The sequence below is a fragment of the Haemaphysalis longicornis genome, unplaced genomic scaffold (genome assembly GCF_048455015.1).
Source record: "Haemaphysalis longicornis isolate Haplotype H1 unplaced genomic scaffold, Haemaphysalis longicornis Haplotype H1 scaffold_4, whole genome shotgun sequence".
NCBI classification, from domain to species: domain Eukaryota; kingdom Metazoa; phylum Arthropoda; class Arachnida; order Ixodida; family Ixodidae; genus Haemaphysalis; species Haemaphysalis longicornis.
In genome coordinates, this window is record NW_027526361.1 from 132835414 (window position 1) to 132859850 (window position 24437).

General features: G+C 48.5%; 1 protein-coding gene across 1 annotated transcript; it reads right to left on the reverse strand.

The window, feature by feature from the left end:
* Positions 1-1439: 1439 nt before the first annotated feature.
* LOC144180014 (endothelin-converting enzyme 1-like) lies at positions 1440-23531 on the reverse strand. Its single transcript, XM_077708421.1, has 6 exons — positions 23462-23531; positions 18735-19075; positions 12552-12748; positions 8128-8383; positions 5553-5696; positions 1440-2929 (listed from the first exon to the last, which is right to left on the reverse strand). The coding sequence occupies exons 1-6, from the start codon at positions 23529-23531 to the stop codon at positions 1694-1696; spliced, it is 2244 nt and encodes a 747-aa protein (XP_077564547.1). The 3' UTR covers positions 1440-1693.
* Between the last annotated feature and the right edge of the window lie 906 nt (positions 23532-24437).

Here is a 24437-nt window from a genome sequence, read left to right on the forward strand (position 1 = left end):
AAAGAAAGTAATGAAGCAAGCAAGCAAGCAAGCAAGCAAGAAAGTAAAGTAAGTAAAATAAGCAAGACAGCAAGAGAGCAGGGAAGTAGCCAAGCAAGCAAAGTAGGTGGGTAGGTAAGCAGGTAGGCAAGCAAGAGAGGAAATAAGGCAAGTAAACTAGAATATACGTAAGTAAACAAATTGGAGGCGTAGCTGTGCTTTCGTTAGGGCGATTTGGTGCCTCAAAGGCATGTTTAGTTTTTCTTCTTGTGCTGGGGGCTTGAATTAGGCTGCGGCAAAAAAAAAAAAAAACATCTGCAGAAATTCAGAGACTTGTCTACTAATGCGTAGCATTCTTATGTCACGCGTCTAGAGTGCGAGTTCTTTAGAGTAAACTTGTTTGGTTTTTTAAAACTGTCCCACCATTTGTCGCCATTTACGATACTATAACGATTAAAGGTGAAACTTTCACGAAATCTGAATTTTTGTTGGAAAGCAGGGCGTTACACGGTTCGCCATTTTTATTATTTTAAAATGTTTTTTTTTTAGTTTTTGAAGATTCTGTTCAAACATATTATCTCCAATTACGCTATTATAACGATTAAAGGTGGAAATTCCGCAAATTCTGCATTATTTTGTAAATGCAAGGCTTTACAAGGTCCTGGCTGTGAGGGTACACGGCAAAGAATGCTACGCATTATAATTCGCACAAGTTCTTTGATCGGCATGTAATTTCTATCGCGCATACCCTGAGCTTAATTTGCATCAGTGAGGGAAACGGCTAGTCTCTTGTTTTATTTTATCCCATGTAGATTGATTCGGAGACATAAACAGGGCCATGCATCACAATAACACACAAGCTAACATTGGTTATTTCTGTTTTACATCCGGAACCCGAATTGACGCATAAGAAAGCAGCTGAGTTATCTGCGTATACTGAGGTAACGGTAATGTGACGGCACTTATAAAAATGTACCCAATAATTCACCTCGCTTTTGACCGTATTCCCCGGACGCTCATCAATCCCTATGGAGAATATAGATATAGTGTCACTCATTTAACCATTTATTTAAAGGAATTGTGGCGGGTTGTAAGGGATAATGTATAAGAAGGTCCGCATTTAATGTGGCTGTGCATGAGTGAATTGTGGTTCTTTTTGCTTATGCAGTTCTTGCTCATTTTTTTTTTGTACACAGGTACATCCCTTGCTGGTTGTAGCGAACAATATCACTCACTCAAGGCGAATAAAAATGGTGTCTGTTAACTTAAATCACATTGCTACAGCCTAAATAGGAGTAATTTAACGATAATTAGGTCGGACACAGTTCGTAATTTATATGCTACTAAAAAACCGAACCCTTAGAGACGCAAAGGTATATGTGCTTAGATACCGTTAGAAGGATGTAATAGAGCACTTATTCGAATATAATTAAATATGTATTTTAGAGCAGCATATTGGGTTAGAAGATTCAAAGCACTGTTCTAAATATAACAGAAGAGCAAAAAAAAAAAAAATACCGGCATTGTGACGAATTTGATGGGAAACAAATACACTGGTCGAAATGACCACTAACAGTAACTAATACGACGGCACAGACAGTGAGGCGAGCTCACCACACGCCGTCGAACGTCCTTGATTAGAAATAGCATTCATTTACGGCACAGAAAAAAAAAAACGCGCGTGTTTCGTCTAATCAGCCCACAGGGCGGTTGTTTACAAAAAACTGCACCGCACTGGTGGATTCATGGTCGTTCCGGCGCCGCAGTCGAAAGCCTCGGCGAACTCGGGCATATTCATGAGGGGCACGTTACAGCGCATCCTGGGTGGAGAGTACGAGCCGGGGCTCTGCTTCTCGTTGTTGGAACACCACTTGAAGCAGCTGCTTAGGAAGAACTGCTGCTGCTCCGTGAAGCCCTCCAAACCGCCGGCCACTGGCTGGGTGGCGCCGGCTCGAACAGAGCGGAGAGCCCGATACGCTTTAACGATGCCACCAGAGTCAGCGAAATTCTCGTTCAGGGCATAATCGCCGTAGCTGACGCCTTCCGCCCAGGGCAGCCCGTTGTACAGCTGGCGCAAACAGCCCAGGCGGAGCTGGAAGAGGGCGCGCGACGCCGGCGTCCACCAGTCCCGGCGCTGACCGTCTCGGTCGTACAGTCCCGTGTCCGGGTCGATGGCGTGGGTCATCTCGTGGCCTAGGACGTGGCCGAGACTGCCGAGGTTGTAAGCGGGCGGATAGCCGGCCGCGTAGAATGGCGGTTGCAAGATGGCCGCCGGAACCACCATGGCGTGGTAGACGGGAATGTAGAAGGCGTTGACCGCCGTCAGCGGCACGGCGACGTCGCCATCGGCCGAACCATTGGCCCGCAAGAAGCGCTTCGTGTGGCTAAGCTGCGCCGCACGAAAGGCGCTCATCTGCGCCCAGTACGAGCCGGAGCCTGGTAGCAGGGCAGCGTACGGGTAGAGGAGCTGCAGCGCCCCTTCGGAGGCGAACTGCTCCGGCCGTCCAACGATCGCGCGAAGAGTGGACAGCTTCAGCAGAGCCGCACTCTTCGTCTCGTCGTCCATCCAGGGCAGCGCGGCCATGCTGGCGTTGGTCTCTTGGCGGATGCGAGCCTCCATGCTGGCCGCGTCGCGTACAGCGCCATTCGGCAGCCATCGACGGGCGAAGACGTGGACGAAAGCGAACGGCAGGGCCGCGTCCGCGTCCACGTAGCAGCGGCCCAGCATGTAGATGGTCGACGCCCGCCGGTCGCCGTCGAACTGCGCCTGCACCAGCTGGTGCGAGGTCATGGGCGCCAGGTTTCGGACGACGTGCCACGTGGTGTAGGCGAGCAGGGGCCCCAAGTCTGCCTGCTGCAACAGCTCGCCCAAGACCAGCAGCATCGGGCGGTTCATCACGAACATTTCGTCGTCCGTCCCTAGTTCCTCCGGCAGGTGCTGGTTTACAGCCTGGGAAAGGAACAGGGTACTAAATCATCCCGCAATACGCCCATCTATTAAATGTGCAAGTCTGTAGCAGAATTAGTATGGACTGCGGACAGAATTCTGGAAGCACTCTCAGGTAACGAACAGCCGGTTGCCTTAGTCACCAAACAGAATAGTGTGAAAATGCTGCGTATACAGGGAAGACATATGGGTTACCGCCTTGGCCATTATATTTTGTTTAATCAGCCACAGACAAATGTGGGTCATCCGAGTGACAAAATGGCTACCAAAGGACGGCGCTAGACGCATAGGAAGTTTCGATAAAAGGGTGACATGAGTAAACTAAGAGGGCAAAGAATTGGTTTGTAAAGCGCAGGATCTGTGGGAGGGCCTTCGTCCTGCAGTGGAGATTAATTGCCGTACGGTAATGATGATGATTGCTCCATGGGCACTAGAAGTCTTTCACCGTTATACAACAGAACTAATTCATACCATGAAACACAGCACAGCTTCTACTGGCGTATATTAGAAAACTTGCTGTCCGTCATTTACAGAAGCGGAATGCTCCTAAAATGGCCGAAGGCGCGAAGATGATAAACGAAAGTAATTGGGTTGAAAAAAGAAGCAAAAAAGAAAAATTAAGACATATGGGAGTCAATCCCAGGCCAGCACGCACCCCGGACTCCACTACGGCTTTGCGGCTCTAGTTTACAAAGGGGAACTTAATGAGTGCGTTGCAACGCGTCTAGCACTGGCATACGTGGTTAATCGTATAATTAGTCTGACGTTGCTTGGTACGACGTAAGGGGGCTAAGCGTTAATTTACCCACACATTTAGGCCTAATTATAGATACAACAACGTACGCACTCAGGTGGATCTCCCAGTGACGATGACCGCTGCCTCAGAAGCTCACGGCCGTTTCACCAATTGCAATGTGGCTGTTACGCCAACGTATACCTCCTCATTTCCCCATATACCCTAAAAAACTGACTCATGAAGGGGCCATCTATCGTCAGAAATTCTAAGCCAATTCAGCAATTCCCATTTGGTCGTGACGTCAACATAACAAGTCGAAATTTCCCTTCTGTGGGTAGTGACATTTGGCAAGTGTCGATACCAGGCGCCGTCGGACGCCTAGGACCAATTATTCACCAATTCCATGCAGTTGGCTTCTACATCAACATACACGCTCTAAAGAGTACGCTGCGGTGTTCAATAGAACATTAATGCTGCCGCATCCACAACTCATAAAGTTTATGCAGGTGTCCTGGGAGCTTTTGCAATTACTATGTTATAACCAGACAGAAGTCTGTCGAAATGTTCACTTTCAAGAACAAAAGTTACACTCATTTTTCAGGGCTCTGCTACTGCTGCTTGCACCTGGCGGTAACGCGTTCATTTCAAAACAGCGCTTATTATTTTAGTTCGAAATGAGTTCACAATAAGGGACTCGGAATAAATGCATAGTTGCCCTAACGAGAAGACGCTGGGTAATATGTTTTAAGGTGCGTCGATCCTACGCGATTTAGGCCCGTTTTTAAGACCATACTCACGCCGAGTCGTACAGGCAACAACCACGATGATAATATCACTCTGTCACTTCATATTGCAGAGCATATATTGTTGAAGCCGCTAAAAAGCTGCGGTGCCCACGCTTTTTCATCCATCAAAATCATCTCGAAGCAAACACACAGCCAAAGGGACAATAAAGTGGCCGCGTATCTGCTCCTTTCGTTGCAAATGTCGACAAAAGACGATAGTCTTTGTGAATGCCTCCTTTTGCTTTCCCGCTCACCTCTCATGCTGTCCCTCTTCCGTCGCGCTCCTCCTATAGGGTAAACACACTAACGGTTTGCCCAACTCAATTTAAATTTACCGCGTTCCACTGCTACAGGCCGGGTTCCTCGATGACAACGCTGCAGTACGGCGGAGACGCGCGTGAATCCAGGCGCCCTGCTTCAACGTTTATAGAACCACATTTTCTTACTCCACGTGCATTCCAAGCAAAACGTGGAACCTATCCAGTGGAACGTTTTGTTGCTGTTGCCGTGTGATTTCTCAAATGCCGCCAGGAGCGCGGGCAACAGCAGGCGACGGTTCTCTGCAGTAGATGTAGTATATTATTCGCTATCGCAACAACCAAGCATCCATGAACTTTTTAATAAAGAAACACTGCAAATATCACTTACGTATTAATGCTCTGCCTTATGTTGGCGTATGTTTTGTTCTTGTTCAGCAATGCTGGCAAGTATGAACACTGACACCAAACTTAGACGTTTACATTTGGCTGTGAGTATATAACACTACTGCGCATATTTCGTTTCACTTTGGCCGGGTAGCTTAATCGAGTCGCAGACAACCAGACAAACATACATACAGACAGACCAAAATTTTTGAGTTTAAGTACCCACGAAAGATGCATCGCCTTTAAAATGGAGACGCCTCTTCAACAGCGCTAGGTGTGAGGGCACCAGGCTATACAAACCGCAACCGTAAATAACTTTTCTCATGCAAACACTGGTCACGCAGCTCTCTCAGTTAGGGAACCCTGACTGAAATTCAGCCAGATTGTAACGCGGCAATATTAATCCGTGTCTCATCGTAAACGCTGGCCTCAAGCCAGAGGCAAGGACATGACAGGCGCACCTGAAGCCACTCGGCGGTTGTGAGGCCCGGTCCCGTCAGGCCATCCAGTTGGTGCATGAAAATATACAGCATTCGCGTGTCGAATTGAAAATCCGTCATCCACGGCATCATGATTGACCGCACCCGGTTGTCCACCGTGAGGATCTGAAGGCACAAAACAATCTGTCAGACGACAGCACACACGTGACAACTACTAGTTTGTAAAAAAGCTGTTCATATCGACACTGCTACCTGCAAACAGTCGGCGGAAAGTTTGTCTTCCTTTTTACACTAGTAAGTACTGCCCTCGGTTCCTATGTTGTCATTGGAGATATTTTGCCGTGCGTGCCTATTATTGTATAACGACCATAGCACTGAAATACCACCATTGCATTTTGCATTGTGCATTGCATTTTGCAGTGCAATGCATTCGACACGCAAATGCATTGCTTTCACTCTTCAAAAAAGGTTGTGGCATTCACTAAGGGAACACTAACAAGTTACTTGTCCCAGTATACACTAGGTACTTAGTAACTGGAGGTCGTCAATGCAGCACTTGTCAGGGTTACTAATTGACGCAGGCAGTAATCACCCGTAGCTTCACTAGTAAAATCCCAGCAATAACACCCTTCTGAGCTACATGCGTTTACTAACTGGCCACGCCTAACCTAGTCTCAAGCACTACCTTAATTTCGTGTATACTACTTCCTACACCCAGTTAATTTCCTAACAATGCAGTTGCTAGTGGCACAGCCTACAGGCTCTGCTAGCAACCACTAGCCACTAACCGTCACGTGGGGTAGTAAGGTTCGTAAGGAGTTAGTAAATACGGCCGTTACTACCCTTTCACGACCTTTTTTTATTAAGAGTGTTCAGTACATGTCACGCGTCCTGTGCGACGGGCCGCGTATGCGCAGTACCAACAAGTTGCGCAAGTTCGTGACCAATCCTGGTATGCAAAGACCATAGCCCTTCCATCGTCTCTTGGGCGCTCGGCCCGAAGTAAAAAAAAATACAGGAATATAGTTGCGTACACCGTTTCAACTCAGTGCAGCGACGAAGTTGGATAACGCTCGCTAAGCGGGACCCGAATGCGGCGGAAAGACAAACCAAGATCCTCACACGCCGAACCATAATGTTTTTATATCAAGGCTGGGCACAAACTCTGGTAACCTGCTCCTACTGCGCATGCGCGCCCCATCGCCAGGATGCGCGGCATGAACTGAAAGCCACGAGCTCCGTTGTCAGTATTTAAATTTTTATCACGATTTACCCGCTTTTCGCCTGACGTAACCACAACCCTGTGTAAAAAAAATAAACATTTAATTGATTTGATTGGTTGATTGATTGAACATGAACCCCTACGCTGATAAAAACTGCGTACCATGAACTGCGAAAATCACACTGGATGAGCTGAGTTTCACATGCCTCAGGTCAGCCAGGTAGAAGTACTAGAAAAAAAAAATCGCCACAACTGGACAAACTATCTTCATAAGCTGGGTCTGTGATTTTGGCTCCTGCACTTGGAGCCAAACCAGGCGTCGGAATTTGGATAGATGCCTGTTCTACTGCACTGTTGTTTTAGGCACTTTCTTTTTGTAAACCTCGTGTTACTGTTTTGTCGTTGGGACATCTTTGGCTCGTCCCTAAGCCTCAGCGTTTGCATAAGCGCTGTAGTTGGCTTCTGGCTTCCCGCAGCGATGGCACCGCGGTTTAAACTTGGCGCCTTCCGTATATACGAAGGACGTGGCATATCTGGGTAACCATAGTGTTTTCCAGATTACAATCCTGTGATTTACGCAATGTTTCTGAAAGCCATTTATACACTGCGCGTGCTCCGCCGTCCCCAAATATTGTGTGTCCTATCGCACAGTATTTGTGGCCTTCCTTTTGCACTAACCACGGCGTATTTCTGTTCTCGAAGTCTGAAGCAAGGTTAACCAAGAAACTAAGAAGAAGCTATACCAAGATAATGTGTTTCACCATAAATTACGTTTCAGTACAATCCCCTACCACAGCCCGTACATGGAACCGACTTAAGCCCGTTCTACATGGGGCGAATTTCGCCTGCCAATTCGCAGTCGCGGCGCCGCCCGTGCGGCAAAACGATTTATTTTCCTGTTTTCACTGCTGCGACATATTGCCAAATGCTAAGCGGCGTTCACAAGAGAAGTTCGACTCTTCCAAACATTTGGAAATTCACCACAGCAACGAGAATAACTCGTTTTGGTGCACGAGCGGCGCCGCAGCTGCGAATTCGCAAGCGAAATTCGCCCCATGTAGATTGATTGATTGATTGTGGGGGTTTAACGCGCCGACGCAACGCAGGCGATGAGGCGCGCCGTAGTGGAGGGCTCCGGATTAATTTTGACCACCTGGGGATCTTTAACGTTCGCCGAAATCTCGTACACACGGGCGTTTTTGCTTTTCGCCTCCATCAGAAAAGCGGCCGCCGCGGCCGGGAATGGAACCCGTGACCTCGTGCTCAGCAGCGCAACGCCTTAGCCACTGAGCCACCGCGGCGGGTTCGCCCCATGTGGAACGGGCTTAAGTCCACTGCCTTGACTCTACGTGGATAAGCGAGAGAGGTACATGCATCGCGAATGACTGCGCCGTCCATGAAGGGGCCGGCCCCGAGCACGTCCGAAGTGCGGTCAAAGTAGGCGAACAGCGTGCCCTCTTTGAGCACGTCGCGCACCGCGAACCACTCCAGCATGTAGGGGCTGGCCGCGAAGTGCAGGTTGCGGTATCCGGGACGTCGGAAGTTCGTGTCCACGGACAGCTGGAACAGGACCGGCACACCCCAATCCAGAGACAGTGCGACCAGCAGCTCGAGCGTCTTGGCTTTGGACCTGCGGTGGACGGTGAGAGAGAGAGAGAGAATAAACGTTTATCGAGGCCAACAAGGGGAAAATCGAGCGGCAGATGCTTTTCGTTGTTGTAGCGTTGATCATCCAGGGTGGGTGGCGTCCCTAGTCCGGGATGCTATGTCGTCTAGCCACTTGTCCAGGACCCCGCTGAACAGCAGGGCCTCCTAACACTTAGTTAATAGCCCGATGACCTCTACGAGTTCGTTGACACCCGCGCACTCTCACACCATGTGATAGAGTGCGCTATGCATCCAGCAGAATAGGCAGTTTTAACGGCAGATACTGGGGTGAATAATGTGCTTCTGTGTGGCGAGAAATCCTGCGCAGTTTTAGCTTAGTGGGAAAGCTGTTCCATCTCCACTTGCGGAACTTGAAGCAGAGAGAGGCACAAAACCGTTTAATGCCCAGGATGGGTGGGAGTCTTGGTGTGCGAGCCAATTGTTAAATGTTCCGACTGGAGAAGCACGGCTGGTTTTGTAAAATAAAATACTATACAAGGGTTAGTGCGATGCCTTTCTCACTGCAGCCGCATGTACAGGGTGATCAAATTTAAGTCGACAAGTTTCTTAAAAATTAGGCGCTTAGATGTACGTGAAGACCGTCTCTACAGTGAAGCTATGCGCCTAGGGGGACAAAGGATGACGTGGTAACTATTGATGTCGGTGGTTTAATGAACCAAAATTGAATAAGTAACTTTTTAGTAGCTGCAGTAAGCAGGCATGTTTGTATTCAGAAGTTAGGCGGAATCGTGTTCCTACGCAGTTTCAATTGGCAGAATTATTCTAGCGTATCCGTGCTTGGAAATATCGAATGGCAAAGTTTAATTGCCGTTCGCATGATTACGCATGCAAGACAGTGAAGACCGGCGCAAAGATCCTCCGCTTTCTGACGTCCCTGCCGTGTACGGTGTTTAGTTTTACAACGGGGTGGAGACATTGACACAAGTGATAACTGGTACCCTTTCAGTCTTGGCTGGCGGTATCGCAATCTGAATTGCTCGAAACCGCTATCGAAACACAGAACAAAAGGTAGGAGCTTTACGCCGGTCTTTACTGTCTTGAATGCGTAATCATGCGAACGGCAATTAAACTTCGCCATTCGATATCTCGGCGTACGAATGCGCTAGGAAAATTCTGCCAAGTGAAACTGCGTATAAACACGATTGCGCCTAACTTTTGAATATAAACAGGCCTGCTTACTGCAGCCACTAAAAAGTTAATTATTCAATTTTAGTAATTAAGCCACCGGCATCAATAGCTACCACCTCATCCTTTGTCGCATGGGCGCGCAACCTCACTGTAGATGTGGTATTCACGTAAATCTAAGCGCCTAATTAAAAAAAAACCTGTTGACCTAATTTTGATCACCATGTATTGGTGTGCATGGCCTCGGTCAATCAGATGTCTACAAAAAATAAGCAAGACGACCGAATTTCCCTTTTATCCCACGTTTTGCTCAATCAACGCGGGCAAGTGATGCGGCCATGCGACGAAGCTGTATACCTCACGATCAAGGAGAAATTATGCTTGCGACTGCACGCCGCCAATCCAGTGGATGCCAAACGCGCTTCAAGCAACAGAAAACATTTATAGCCTAGAAAGATAGTGCTACCTCTTTAAAGGCGTCGCCAGACCCATACTTTATGATGACGTCACCGAAAGACATTTTTGGTTCTCTTCTATGGGCCAGTGCAGAATAGTTCTGAGTGGTTCGTGTGCGGTTCTCTAGACAAGAGATGCTATAAGGCAGTCCTATCGGACAGTTTGCTATAGAACTGCTGTGTGGCAGTTATATGGCAAATCGAAATTCTATAGTTAAATAAATGGAGCTTATCTCCGCTCCACTTACTCAATTTACCGCTTCATTATTCACGTTTCCAAGGCGACCATATACAATAATCGGACTACAGTATAAATTTTTTAGGGGGAGGGGGGGGGGTACAAAAACTAAACCCCAGAATTGTAGCTTCGCGCAGCACTTCAGACGTATCCACGGTGACCTGCAGACAAATCGCTTCTACAGCTACGGGCCCGTCAGGGTCAACCAGACGGTATTACTAAACACCGGGCTTGTCTACTGCGCGTTTTATTGTGTTATTACTCAACTGCTAAAATTTGTTCATCGCCTTGTGAAGCTAGGAAACTTTGCCCTACGCCACTCCTCTTATGTTATGCCTTTAGGCCCTTTAAAGTTTTACAAATGATAGAAAGTACAAACAATTGCCTAGGATGATACAATGGGTATAATCTACTCAGTGTACTTTTCTGTCATGTGATCTGACATTTCAGACGAACGATAAACGATGTCAAGTGCGCTTGAGCAAAAAATTCTCTGCCGTGATTTTACAGAGAAACTTTCTTGGACGGTGGGTCATTTTTGTGAAGTTATGTCAATAAAAACTAAAGAATGTTTGCATCTAACCTTCCCCGCCACTTCGGAATAACCGACGTCCTCAACAAGTGGCACACTATTGTCACGTAGCCAAAGACGACACAGCTGTCTTGAAGGAAAAAAATTGCCCCCACCTCCCCGAAGGGAATCGTGAGGAAGTGCGAATGCATTTCTTGCGCCGAGAGCACACGACGTAGTAATTCTGACATCGCCTTGAGAGGCGCCCAGCCAGCGAACGGTCTAAACTGGAGCAGAGCGAGCAGGAGACTCTAGCGAGGGAGCGCGCGCGAGCCGACCCACGGAAGTCTGGCGGTTTATCGCTGCATATAAAGGGGGGTACGCCGCGCTGAGCGCGCCGAGCCAGGTGGCTGAGAGAGAAGGCGGGCGCGCGAGAGAGAGGGGTGCGCGCGCAGCTGCAGCCAGCGAGGAGAGAGGAGGAGCGAGCGAAGGGGGAGGGGGACGCGCGCAGCGGCGCACGGCAGCTGCCGGGAGAGGAGGTGGTGCGTGACGTCACGGCGCGGGTGAGGAGAGGGATGCGCGCGGCGCACACCGCTGCGCCGCGAGGGAGCGGTGAGGGCGTGGCGTCACGTGGTGAGTGACGTCACTGCGCCGTTGCTACCGACGCTCCTCTCCGCTCTGCGCCGTTGCTAGGGAGAGCAGGGCTGCGGACGCCGCCGCCGCCGGCGGTGGAAGGTTTGGGGTCGCTTATAAAGTGCATCGCACTTAAAACAAGTTTATTAAAGCGAACTTGTGCTCCCCTGGCAACTCAAAGAATACACAGGCGGCGAAGCAGCAGTCAGTAAAGTGACGTGCGCAAACGAGCGTCGGAAAGTCGAATACCGCGGCGTCTGCTCTGCAGGCTTTTATCTTTCGGCGCGGGTGTTTCTGGAGCCGTCGATTTACATACAAAACATTGTAGATCAAAGATTATTCAAGGCTAGTGACGTTATGGCGCAACGCTCTCCGTATCAGAATGAGATAGCCCGTGCGGCATAAAAATAAAGAATGGAACACGCGCTTCGCTTGAGACACAGATAACACAAGCGGGCGTGGCCGGGCAGTAAAAACAAAACATAAACAAACAAACCCGATGCATGGTTCGCAGCACGATATGCTCAAGCGGAGCACCAAGGTGTAAAAGTGAAAGCAACCCTTTGAGATATCAAGTTCTCTGGTCCACCACGGATGGCTTGTCTGAAATACCCTTGATATTGTTACGCGGAGACAGGACAAGTGGCAGGAGTCATGGTTGATGGTAAAACGATGTATTTACAATTCCGTAAGCAGAGAGCCAGAGCCAGGCCGTACATCACACACATCTTCATCTTTGTCTGAGGACTTGAGCACAGCGTTATGCGGCATTGCCCTCTTCGTTGTCGTCCAGCGACAAGATTACAGTGGGGCACTTCGATTTACAGTCTCGGACTCACTGCGGACTCCCCGAGAAGCAGTCCGGCATTCAATTTTCCCGTGTATCCCTATGGCTTCGGGGAATTCGCGGACTACCCGCGGACTATCCGCGGTGAGTCCGAGACTGCAAATCGAAGAGCCCCAGTTTCAATTGAGCGAACGTAGGCTGACTGAAGAACCTTTCAGTTTACGTGAAACTTCATTGAAACAAAGTGACAGAAGAGACCCATTCACAAGAAATTTTTAAAATAGTTCACTGATCGGAAATGTACGTCTATATACTACTTCTCTATATAGAAGCAGTATCCGCACGTTGATGCGGGAAAATGATGCCAGAGGGGGCGTGTACCTAGCCCGTGGCGTTGGCCACGTGAGGTCGAAGCGTGAGAGGAAGGCACGCAGTTCGTCCACGTGGTCCTGCTCGTTGAACGCCAGCTGGGCGCAGCGCTGGAAGAGGCGCGCCACGCGGTGTGCGGGGCTCGGACCGTCCGCTTCATGTAGCACAAGACTCATGACCACGGCATGGACGACACGCTGCTGAAGGGCCTGCGCCACCAGTTCAGGACGGCGACAGCCACCAGGGACGAAACAAAGTGCAATTTAACGGTTGTGGGAACTGAATGAGAAGGGTTTTCGCGGCACAGTATTATGACATCCAAAAAGCCCGAAGAGATTCTACTCTTCGGAGAGGTCATTTAATTGTACAATTGAACTGAAAAAAAAAACGAAAACAAAAATTACAGCAACGGATATGTTGAATTGAAGATGGCACAAAAATATACAAAAAGTAGCACTAAGGTTTTACTTTTCTCCCTTTAACATGAAGATCACGCACATTATAAGGTGCCAGGAAAGGCTGATGGGTTTAGGAACGAGGCTCTACCAAGCCGCACATGCACCCAGGAGTTCAGCCGCGCCAATGTTTGGGCATTTCAAACACTTATGAAAACGTCAGCCATGAAGCTGTTATTCAGGGTTGAGACCCCATTCTCGGATTACGCAGGAAGCTTCAAGCCGCAATTACTATAGTCTTAAAACACTCCAGTGTGTTCTTTTAGTGCCGTTCAGAAAATGACTCGAGTGTCGGTATGCTTGCACCCACAGTTCACACTGTTGCCATAACACTCCTCATGTGGAAGCATCATGAAAGCTGCAAATCTGTCTTTTATGCTGTCGACATGGCTGTAAATTTAAGTGCGTACTTATAAATGTAGTGTCGCCACGGCGATGGCCCAGAACGCACGGCAGAGAGAATATTGCTCGTTTGAGGGGGGAATACCATAGAGTTTCATACTAATTACGCTAGAGGGGACACTGGCGCTAGTGTCTATGCGAGCCGCGGAATGGCGGCTTCAACTCCCCGGTAGGCGGCCATGCTATAGTGCCTAGAATGTACTGGCCAGTATGTTCTAGGCACTATAGCATGGCCACCTATAGGGAGTTCAGTATATTCTAGGCACGATAGCCATGCCTGGACTATGCGTGATTTTCGAACTTGGCTTGACACAGCCGTTATCTTGACTTGACTCAAATTACTTTTCTTAAAATACAAAAAAAAAAGCTGTAACTAATATTGATTAGTGTATAAATTAATAATCATGAAAACAAATTGTTCTTCTTGTTAATGTTATATTGAAGCTTAGAAGAATTTTGTTATCAGACGGGAAGATATTCGGAAAGTGTATACACGCCTGAGCTTAGCGGAGCCGACGATTAGGCCGACTAAGCGGCGAAGCGTTCGTTTTTTTTTTTTTTTTTTTTTTTTGCGTGCGAGTCGGCGATGGCGTGCGGCTGAAGCAGGGCGGCTGTACTGCATTCCACAAGTTTGCATGGTCACTGGCGGCGACAGCGATTGTGCGTGCGCCTTGTTCGCGCCAATAATTACGGGCAGCTGATTACGGGCGGAAGAGGCCAGCCTAGCAGATGACGGTTGCATTGGCGTAATCTTTCTGTGCATGCGACCTACCCTCCCTTGTATCGCCGCTGTATACCGTGATAAGGTGCTGACCACGATCAACTTGGTGGTGACCCACCCGCCGGACGATGCTCCCGCGATATCGTTTTGTGAAGAAAAATTAGACGGCTGTACACTTATACTTACTGCTGGTAAATTTTTTTTATTTGGCTTAGCCGCACCGCGCTCATGTTGTTCTCGCAAGCGCCGTCATGAACGGGACTAGGATAGAACAGCGTGCTCGTGCCGTCTACCTTATGCGGCATCTCGAGTTCGCGTCCGTTTTCAGAAATGCCGTAGGACAGGTCTGGTTCTAGTGTAGGGGCTACCCGGCGATGCTACTGCTTTCCGCATGCACTTCATTCCAGCCGAGCAGCATTTGATAATTGCAGCCACTGGAATCGAGCGCTAACACCAATTCTGCCCCGGAAGGAGCCCTCCGCGCTTTCGACAAGGTAAATATAAATGGTAGCGAAGGTTCGGGCGAAAAGCGGTTCAGAACCTATTGCCAGCGGCATCAGCATGGGGGCTTATGGGAGTGGCGATTGAAGCGCGACTAGGTGAGGAGGGAACAAACACTAGTAACAAAAAACCAAGTTTTGTTCTACAACAAAACAACATTTATATTTTACGAACGATATTTATTTCTGAATCACATTTATTTAGGCCCAGTATGCAAATAATTTATGAAAATGCTGTTCATTCTCAAAAACCTTTTTTGTAGCGCCCCCTGAAGAATGGCACATGTCATTGCTCTATGATGCAGTCCTTGTAATGTTCGGAAAGGCGCTCCTAAAGTTCGTCTGCTGGGAAACGCCCCTCGCGTGTTTTGGTGTGCGCATTTGCATTCGTTCTTCCTTGTTAATTTGGTGTGCTCTTAATTTTTGCTGTGCTTGGACTTGCGAGGTGCGTTGTATCGTCGGTGAACACGTTTAGTACCGTGCCCGGCGGGCACGGTGAACTACGGGGCGATGCTGCCAACGGTTGGAGCGGAGCGCTTTCCTCGGTACCTACGGAAACAATGTGCTGCAAAAGGTTGCAACAGCAACTCCCGTACGCCTGGCGTTTTACTGCACCATTTTTCTCTCATTTTCACAGGTAACGCGAAACTATAGTACTGTTAATACGTGCACGGGGGTTGTGTAAGAGGACGTGGTGTTGCTTCGAAAAAAAAAAATGGGTCTGAAGCTTTGTTATGTCACAGTTATCTCTTGATTTCACCTCAGGCTAGCTCGGAGCAAGTGGTGTGAATTTTTCTAGGACTTCTCAGCGTAGTACCACTCGAACTTAACGAGTCGCTTTAATTGTCTATCTCAGTGTCTTCTCTATTGTATTACAACGCTTGTAGTAAGCTTCCCGCACTTGTATGCGCAAGCATTATTTCCATCGCAGTACTGTGTTGTGCTGCTCCGTGCTGCGCTGCTGTCACATCTTTCCTGCTATGTGCTTTTACATACTGCCGTCGCTTTCGTTTGCATTGATCCATTTTTCCTCTTTTTACTTATCTGTTGCGACACTTGCCTAATAATGCAACCAGGAAATTGCAGGCGTGAATGCTGAGTGAACTTCTGTAGAAACCCATGTCTACTTGATAAGACGCCGGTGCAGCTGCGGTGTGCTCGCTGCACTTTCGTGAATCGGCATTCCTGCGGCCCGGTTTTCTGCGTCGAGATGCAGTGCCTAGTTTTTTTCTCTTGTTTCGAAGTAGTTCTGTTGACGCTTTCATTGCTCATAATGCTAAGTGTTACGGGCAAAGTCAATTTTTCGGCGCGTAAGGAAAATCATAATGCATGTAGTGCCCACGAACAGTTTGTACTTATTGTATACGTGCTGATTTTGTGCAGTGTGGTAAATTTGTTTTATGTTTATCCTGGAATAAAATTCAAATGTCTTAATTATAGCATGACTATGCGTTATTTCTTCTCTTAGAACAGAAGTACACAAACTGAGCAAGCATTATATAACCTTGATCTATACTTAAGGCACGCACGCAACCAGCGTATGTGCGACGCAATTAAACCCAGCAGTGGCGTTGGTAGAAATTGGTATCGGGGTAAAGAGTGGGCACGTTTTTTATATGAAAGGGGGGCCGGAGAGAGTGGTCAAGTGTCATTTTGTGCTCCGTATCCCAAGGCAGGAAAAAAATTCCGGTCGGGGGGGGGGGGGGGGTACGTTTGCCACCCACTGCAATCAAATTAAGGAACTGATTGCTTTTATACAGCAGTGGAAGGCATGAATAGAGAATAAAGGTTCAGAGAAAATGCAAGATGTTTTTATAAACACCGAGGCGAATCATACGACAGTATGCTAAAGTACGTTTCTCTAGCCACGAGTATAAGCTGGCGTTGACTTGAAGCACACACGCCAAGGGCACGCCAACTTGCGTCAAATGGCAATGACATGAGCCCTGAGTGATCAGAGGCCTGCTAAGGCTATTTTGAAGTCAAATTTTCCCGCTAATGCCACCAAAATGACGTCACTGTCTGACCAGATTTTGCATCACATCCTGTTTATTTTTTGTTCCACCGGAAGTGTTCCCTCCTCACACAGATGGCGCTAAGCCCCATGAGCAGCTAAAGAGCCGCCATTTTCTGACCGTATGGGCTTCTATGGAAGCTTCGCTACCAGTTATATTTACCTTGCTTTCTACGCCGAAACCGAAACTGATGGCGCTGAAAAATCCGAAGCCAAGTGCACATAACAACCGCCAAGCCTGAAGTTAAGCCAAGTTCTAAAATCACGAGTCTACGTCACACAATCCATAGAGTTAATGCTACAGGACACAGTTAGCCCCATAGTGGTTGAACGATTGCAGTCCCAGTGTCCCCTCTGGCGTATATTAATATGAAACTACAGTGAACTAGAATATAAAACTCTATGGGGAATACAAAGATAGGATTTATTCATGATGGAGTCGCCTTTTATATCCGGGTCGCAGCCCCCTGGTGGTAGACCACCAAAATGCTGCGGTCCGAAAGCTCTGCTACGTATACAATAAAGATTGGAAAAAACGCTTCAAGGAGCTCCGGAAACACATTAACTGCTCACTACACCCCCGGGCAGGTGCGTTGCCCCCATATGAGGTTCATAACACAAGCCGACTTTACGGCCGCCACAGCTTCACACAGCTCATTAGACTTTCTATCAAACAGAAGGCCTTTCAAGAATAGAGTAGGGCTAGATGAATAGGAAGGGCTTGGTCTTTGTGCACAGCATATCTTTACCGGGAGCCCATGGCTAGCGGAAGTGGCACGCCAATCAGCTCAGGGGGTTAGCCTCACCTGTCGCATCGCCCTTGAATCTGGTGGAATGTGTACGCTAAGAGTTCGCTGGAACTTGTGCGTGCTGGTTCCACCGACACATCATTTACCGAACGCACTGTGTGTATTTTAGCTAAGGGAATTGGCTGGTCTGAAGACTCAGTGGGAAGCCTTTAACCAACCTCCCAGCATTGCTCTGTTATTGCCCCACTACCGCTAGCAGTCGTCTGTCAATTAACTTGCCTTGTTTCACGCACGAGAGCTCTCCCAGCTCATACGCAAGAAACCTACTTCACTGCCTCGGCTCGACTAGATATCCGGTGTATGTTGTATACTTCTGCGGAGATGCCGGTCGGGAAACACCCACCGTCATTGCGTTGTCAACGTTGCTGCCATTAAGCGATTTTCAATACTAAACGGCCGCTGGTAATTCTCATACACCCGCAACTGGACACTATCATGTTAAACTGGATAACCTTCCCATCGAACTAGCGCATTCCATAGCTATGTCACTGCAATGCATTTGAGTAGTGCGTCTCAGCCAACATTCTCTGTGTGGATCGTAGTATTATAGGGGACATTAACGTACCGACGAGGCCACTGGTCGTCCGTCCCTGTGCTATATACACACAACAGCTTGTCTGTACCGGAACTGCTCTATAGCTCCCGTGTGGAGGTATGGAGCACAACCAGCACAACCAGCACGTGGACGTATAAAGCCCAACCAGCCCTTGCCTCCATACGGAGGCAAGGGCTGGTTGCTCTATCGGAGGTTGTAGATAGCCCCCCACGAGACTTTGCCTGCAGTAAGGTGGTTTCTTTGCGGGAGATCTGTGTTCGTACGGTAGTCACTACGGCAGGGGTTCATAGCCGTCAGGGAGAAAGAGATGCCGCTCAAGGAGGACATTACCATTACTGCTTCCGCTCAAGCACCGTCATAAGCAAACGCAAGCTGTTGTGGGTTCCCCATACAAAAATTGGCTTGGCTGCCTGTCAGCAACAGCTTTGATTGAGATCAGTGAACATAGTACAAAGCGTGACTTCGCAGCCGCCTGCATCGAGCACAGCAGACCTTGAATACGAATGCGGGCTTGCTTCTATGCATATGGGTTGTTTCTTTGCGCTTAGATGCATGAATAAAGGAAAGGAGCAAAGGTAATGGTCCTTTGAATTAAACTCCTGCACTCTTAAACTCCTTCCCTACTCTGGTAACGTCAAAACGAGGCATAACCGACCAGCCAGACCTAAAAAAATATGGAACATGCAAAGGGTTCACACAAAGCGTTAATGACGGCACAAAACAGCCCCACTCGCTTGCCTCGAAGTGATTCCCGGCCGTCGGGTTCGCGCGCTGCCACCCCGTGCACACGTATCCGTAGAAGTCCTGACACGGGCCGACCGGGGCTGCCCGTATCGACTGCACGATGCTGGCACCCGGGTCCACGCAGTCCGGGTAAGCACAGCCCACAAGCCAGCGGTGCACAAGCTGAGGCACCACGCCCCCCAGCGCCAGTGTGGCCACCGTCACGGCGGACACGAACACTCCGTACCGGTACCACGACCATCTCGGGTTCTCCTCGAGGACGCAGCTGCTCTCTCCCGCACCGCCCTGATAGAAGCGGTGCGTCGGTGAGGCTGCCTGGTGTGCCACTGGAGGTTCTGCACCGGGGAAGGATGAAAAACGCATTTTCTCAAGCCTGTCCTGGTAGTCGCGGTGAATGGTACTGCCACCACAAACGATGACCTCATACCCACACGTGGGATTGGCCGCGAAAAGCGGGCCTACTATACAACAATACCAAAATGCATACAAAGATGAACACAAAACAATAAAAAATATTCAGAGATATCTTGGTGGATCTTTAGAATGCGTGAGCACCAGTTTTCTATCCTCCGCGAACGCGGTCCTCGAACGTATGGTCATACGTTGCTACGGCTGTAGAAGCTTGTAACACGGTGTTTATCGTAGCAGCGGCTTTGGCTGCCTGCCGCTTCTTTTGTTGTCCGCCAGTATCGGCATATTGCCAACGTCGTTTTTATTCCATCCAGTTTTGGCGCCTACGCTGCCCTGCGCTCGCTGCTCATATCATTATACAACGCGTACAAGTGCTTACAGTGCTCGTTGAGAAGCCGCATGATGGACACATCGGACAGAGTGAAGCCAAGCAGATCCATTTTGACTTGACTTCCCCCGAATGATGATGTTTGGATTTTAATGGCGCAAGGCCAACTAAGGGCAAAGAGCGCCAAATGAAAGTTATTTAGTGAGAGTGACATGACAGTAGAAGTAAAGCATTTCAGTAAAAACAAACGAAGTAAAACACAAGGTAGTGAAGGTGACTGGTGTAGAGGGCCAGGTTGTCATGATGCATGATAAGAAATGAGCTGTACAAATTTTACGTCGGTAAGAAACTCAAAAACGTGTTTGATGGAAAACATGGGCTCGTTTCTTAAAAAAATATGATGGGTTTTGTGGAATATGTCATGTGTGTAGCTGTGGGAAGTGTCTGCTTCGTGTTGTATCAAGTGCCTTGCATTGAATGGGTATGTGCATTATGGATAGGCCCTCTCCACACCCGCTGCACATGGGTCTTGGTGATCCAGTGAGAAGGTGGGAGTGTGTTAGTCATGTCTCGATAATATGGACGCCTCCGTTCCCCAGAAAAACCGTCCTTAATGTGAGTCGTCCATAATAACGAATCAACGTCAAAAACGCGAACATTAAGGAATATTATTTTAAGGAAACCTCGTTTCAGGAAGAATCGTTTGAGGAAACATAAGGAAACCTCGGTACATTTACGCTTAACACCTGCCATTCATTGCCTGTAACGAACTGACCAGAGAAGCCTTGCCCTTTATGCGCAGTAATTATTGGCACGAAATATTATCTTCTTTCATCTTGTCCTGAGCCTCAGGACTGACTCTTTCCGGCGTATGCCGCACTGGGAAATCTTGTTCGATATAGAAAGGATGTCACCCTGTCGTCACTACCCTAGAGTGATGTTCGCTGATCCCGAATGTTCTCTATCTAACTCGATGGAACTGGTTTCCGAGATAAATACACGCTTCGGCTTTGTATGCTTCGGCAAAAAGTAAATTCCTAGTAAGCACTGGGACCTCGGGGGTCGCCAGTCATCTTTTTCATTTTTTTTCTTTGTGCACCCGTGTCCATAATAACGAGACAAAAATGCCTGTATCTACCCGTTTCGTCTCCAAAATAGCCGTCCATAGTCCGGACTGCGGGTTTCTATATTAACGGGGCAGAATTGCATGGCAAGGGACCGGTCGCTGAAAATTTCGTCTATATTGCGGGGTGTCCATATTAACGGGGTCCATATTAACGAGACATGACTTACATGTGTGTGGCCTATCCGTAACCTTGCTAAGGCAACTTCTGTGTGTCTGTTGTGTGAATCGGTTGTGTACCGTCCCAAGTGTGGTTTTACAATGTGCAGTTTGTCGTCTGTCTGTTCACTCCAATGTTTTTGCCATGTTTACGTAGTTGTTTTATGCGTGGCTTGAGGTTGGTGTAGGGTACTGTTCTTATGTGCACTGTGTTTGTGAGTGCAGCAGCAGCGGCCATTTCATCTGCCGTCTCGTTTCCCGCGATACCTGAGTGGTCCGGGGCCCAACAAACAGTCACCTCACGGTTTGAGCGATAAGCTGACATAATCGACCTGAGAAGAAGATTGAGGATGCGATTTTTCGACTTCTTTCGGTGTGATAGCGCACATACAACGCTTAGTGAATCACTGTAAATGATAGATTTTGGGATTTGACATTTGACAATGTGATTCACAGCGAGAAGATTTTCATATGCCTCTGCTTTGAAAATGCTGCACACTCATGGTCTCAGAAACATTAAAATTGGGTCCGTGCCTGGACATGACATGGCGGAGGCAGTTTTGGAGGCGTCGCTGTAAAATTCTGTACACTGGTACTTCCCTTGCAGTGACAGAAAGTGCTGCAGAATCGCATTTATAGGTACCCTATTTTTGTCAAATTGGATGAAGGACAAGTCACACTACACAGCGCGAAGCTGCCATGGCGCTATAAAATCAATGCAAGATGATTTGAAGGTGTTTAGAAAGGAGACAACAAGTAAAGCCACCTCCTCTCTGACTCTTTGTGAGAAGGGAACAGAAATGGGTGGGCGATTTAACAAAAGCTGTGGTGTGTGTGTATCCATAAAAACAGGTTTAAAAGGATGGTTATCGATTGATGAGATTTTAGAAGCATGTAACAGATCAACATAACTTCGGTGGTGCTCTAGGCACCATTTGTCGCATTCCACGTACAGGCTTTGGACAGGGCTTGCACGGAAAGCACCACATGAGAGGGAAGCCCCAGGTGCAGCACGGGGTCGGGCATTTTTAGCGATGTTTTCGTGGCCGACACGTAGAACACAGTTCCGTAATCCAAACGAGACCCTACCAAAGCGGTGTAAAGGCGTAGCAGGAGTTGTTTGTCTGCGCCGTATGATTGGCGAGATAGGGCTTTAAGAATATTCATTTTTTTTAGACATTTTTGCTTGAGCTGTTTGATGTGAGAGATGAATGTGATTTTTTCGGCCTTCACCACGACCAAAAACTTGTTCCTTTTTTACAGGAATTGGTTCACCATTGAGAGTTATGTCAGGATCGCGCCTCACTCCGCGTCTCTTTGAGAATACAGCACCGGTACTTCTTGCGGGATTAAGTTTGAAACCATTTTCGTCTGCCTAGCGATAGAGTTTGTTTACCCCAAGCTGGACCTTGACATATGAATTTGCTACAAGATTTAAAAGATATTTCTACATCATGCACATACACTAAACAGGAGAATGATGGAGGCAATGATTTTCGAAGCGAGTTCATCTTGACAATGAGGAGCATGCAGCTCAAAACGCCGCCCTTAAGCGCGCCATTTTCTTTAATGCGAACCTTTGACAGTGCCGACCCGACTCTGACACGAAACGTTCGTTTGGACAAGTAACTATAAAGAGTGTTCAACATGTTACCTGTTATGCCATAAAATTTTAAATCTGCAAGGATGCCGCAACGGCATGCTGCATCGTAGGCTTTTTCGGTGTCAATAAATACGGTCATGAAGTACTGTTTGGGTATAATAGCTGCTTTAATGTATGATTCTAATGCAACTAGTGTATCATTTGTGGATCCTCCTGCCCGGAAGCCTGCCTGGCAGCTTTCGACAAGACCATTGTACTCAAGAAAGTACACGAGCCTACGGTTTATCATCATCTCGAGAAGCTTACACAGGCAGCTTGTAAGGGCAATGGGCCTATAGCTGGCGGAAGAGGAAGGGTCTTTCCCTACCTTCAGAAAAGCCACTACTATGGCCTCCCTCCAAGACCTTGGAAGGCGCCCCGAAAGTCATATTTGGTTGTATGGTGTAAGAGTGTCTCAAAAGTGTCTGCCTGTAGGTGTTGTATCATAGTCTATGTAATGTTGTCTGGCCCTGGAGCTGAAGGCTTGTAAGTGGCAGGAGCGACCTTCAGCTCAAGAAGTGTGGGTTCAGAGTTTTAAGCAGATTTTTACTTGCACTTGTCACGTAAGGGCTTCTTTTCTGCAGATGTTTTGTGTTGCTTGAAAGTGTTAGTGTAGGGTGCAGAACTGGAAACGTGTTGGAAGTGTTGTGCGAGTGTGTCAGCTTGGTCTTCCAGTGTGTCCCCTGTTGTAGTAACCAGGGGCAGGTTGTGTGTTTGTTGTCCTTTTGGAATGCAATATCTTATAGACATCATCAAGATTTTTAAGGGGGCCTGCACAGTTCCCTGAATAATATTTTCTCTTCCCATTATGGAGATTTGAGAGCTACTGGAGTCTGTGTGTATGTGTGTTCATGTTTTGTCTTCGGGGGCTTGTACTCTTGGAGGGGACGTTTTGGGCCTTTCTGTTTGCTTGGACATCGAGGCCGCTCCTTGCAGTCCGTTGCAGACAACAACCGCCCGACGTCCATCTCGTCATCAGATGTCCTGGGGGTGCCCGACGAACTGGGCCTCTCATGAGGGTGCCCTTTGTGTGAGCCGTCGCCATCACCGCCACTGACGTCGGGACCACCCCGGGTGGCCCAAGCGGTGGGACGAAGGTGGGAGCCGATGCGGGGCCCCCGTGTCCATGTCCTCAGCAGCCTCCAGTCTACTGGAGGATTGGGAAGGAGGGGCAGGAGCGGCATTGGTCCCGCTGGGAACGGTTGCCACCACAACCGCTGAGGGCTCAGCAAGCGGTGTGGTGACTGGTTGGGCTGCCTGAGGCAACCCAGGGGGGCGGGTGTGGGACCAGGTCAGACTCGCTGAACTGGGTCCATGTGTAAACCAGACGCCGCTCCACCCCCCCGGCGAGCTGCGTCGGCGTACCCTCTCAGGGGGAAAGAGGCGAACCTCTTCCGCGCCTCTGGGAAGGTGATGTTTTCTGAGACCTTGAGATTGATTATTTTCTTTTCTGCTTGAAACTCGCATTTCCTGGTATAGGCCGCACGTGGGCCCCTGCAGTTTGCACATGTGAGGTTGTCAGAATCACAGTTGTCGGTGGGGAGGTCCTGCGCGGCGAATTTCACACAGGTTGTTTGGCACTGCAAGAGGTTGTACTGTGCCCGAACCGCTGGCACTTGAAGCAGCGGCGCGGATTCGGAATGTAAGGACAAAAGAAGCATCGAATGAAGCCTGCGTTGATATTTTCTGAAAGCGAGGAGCGGTTGAAGGTCAGGAAATTATGTTTCGTGGGGATTACCTTATCATCCCTGCGCATCGTGATGCGGCGCACGGCTGTGACGCCCTGATACTTTAAACCTTCGAGAAGGTTGGTGTCTGTTTCGGAAAGGAGATCTGGCTCAGAGATCACGCCCTGCGAGCTATTCAGGCTGCGGTGGGGTGTGACCTTGATGTCCAGATCGACCATTTTCGTCTGACCAAGAAGTGTGGTTGCCTGCTGTTGGTTCTTCACCTCAACAAGGACTTCACCTGGTCGTTGTTGTTTGGCATTGTAGGTTTTCCCAATTATCCCGTCAAGGTATTTTGTGATCAGAA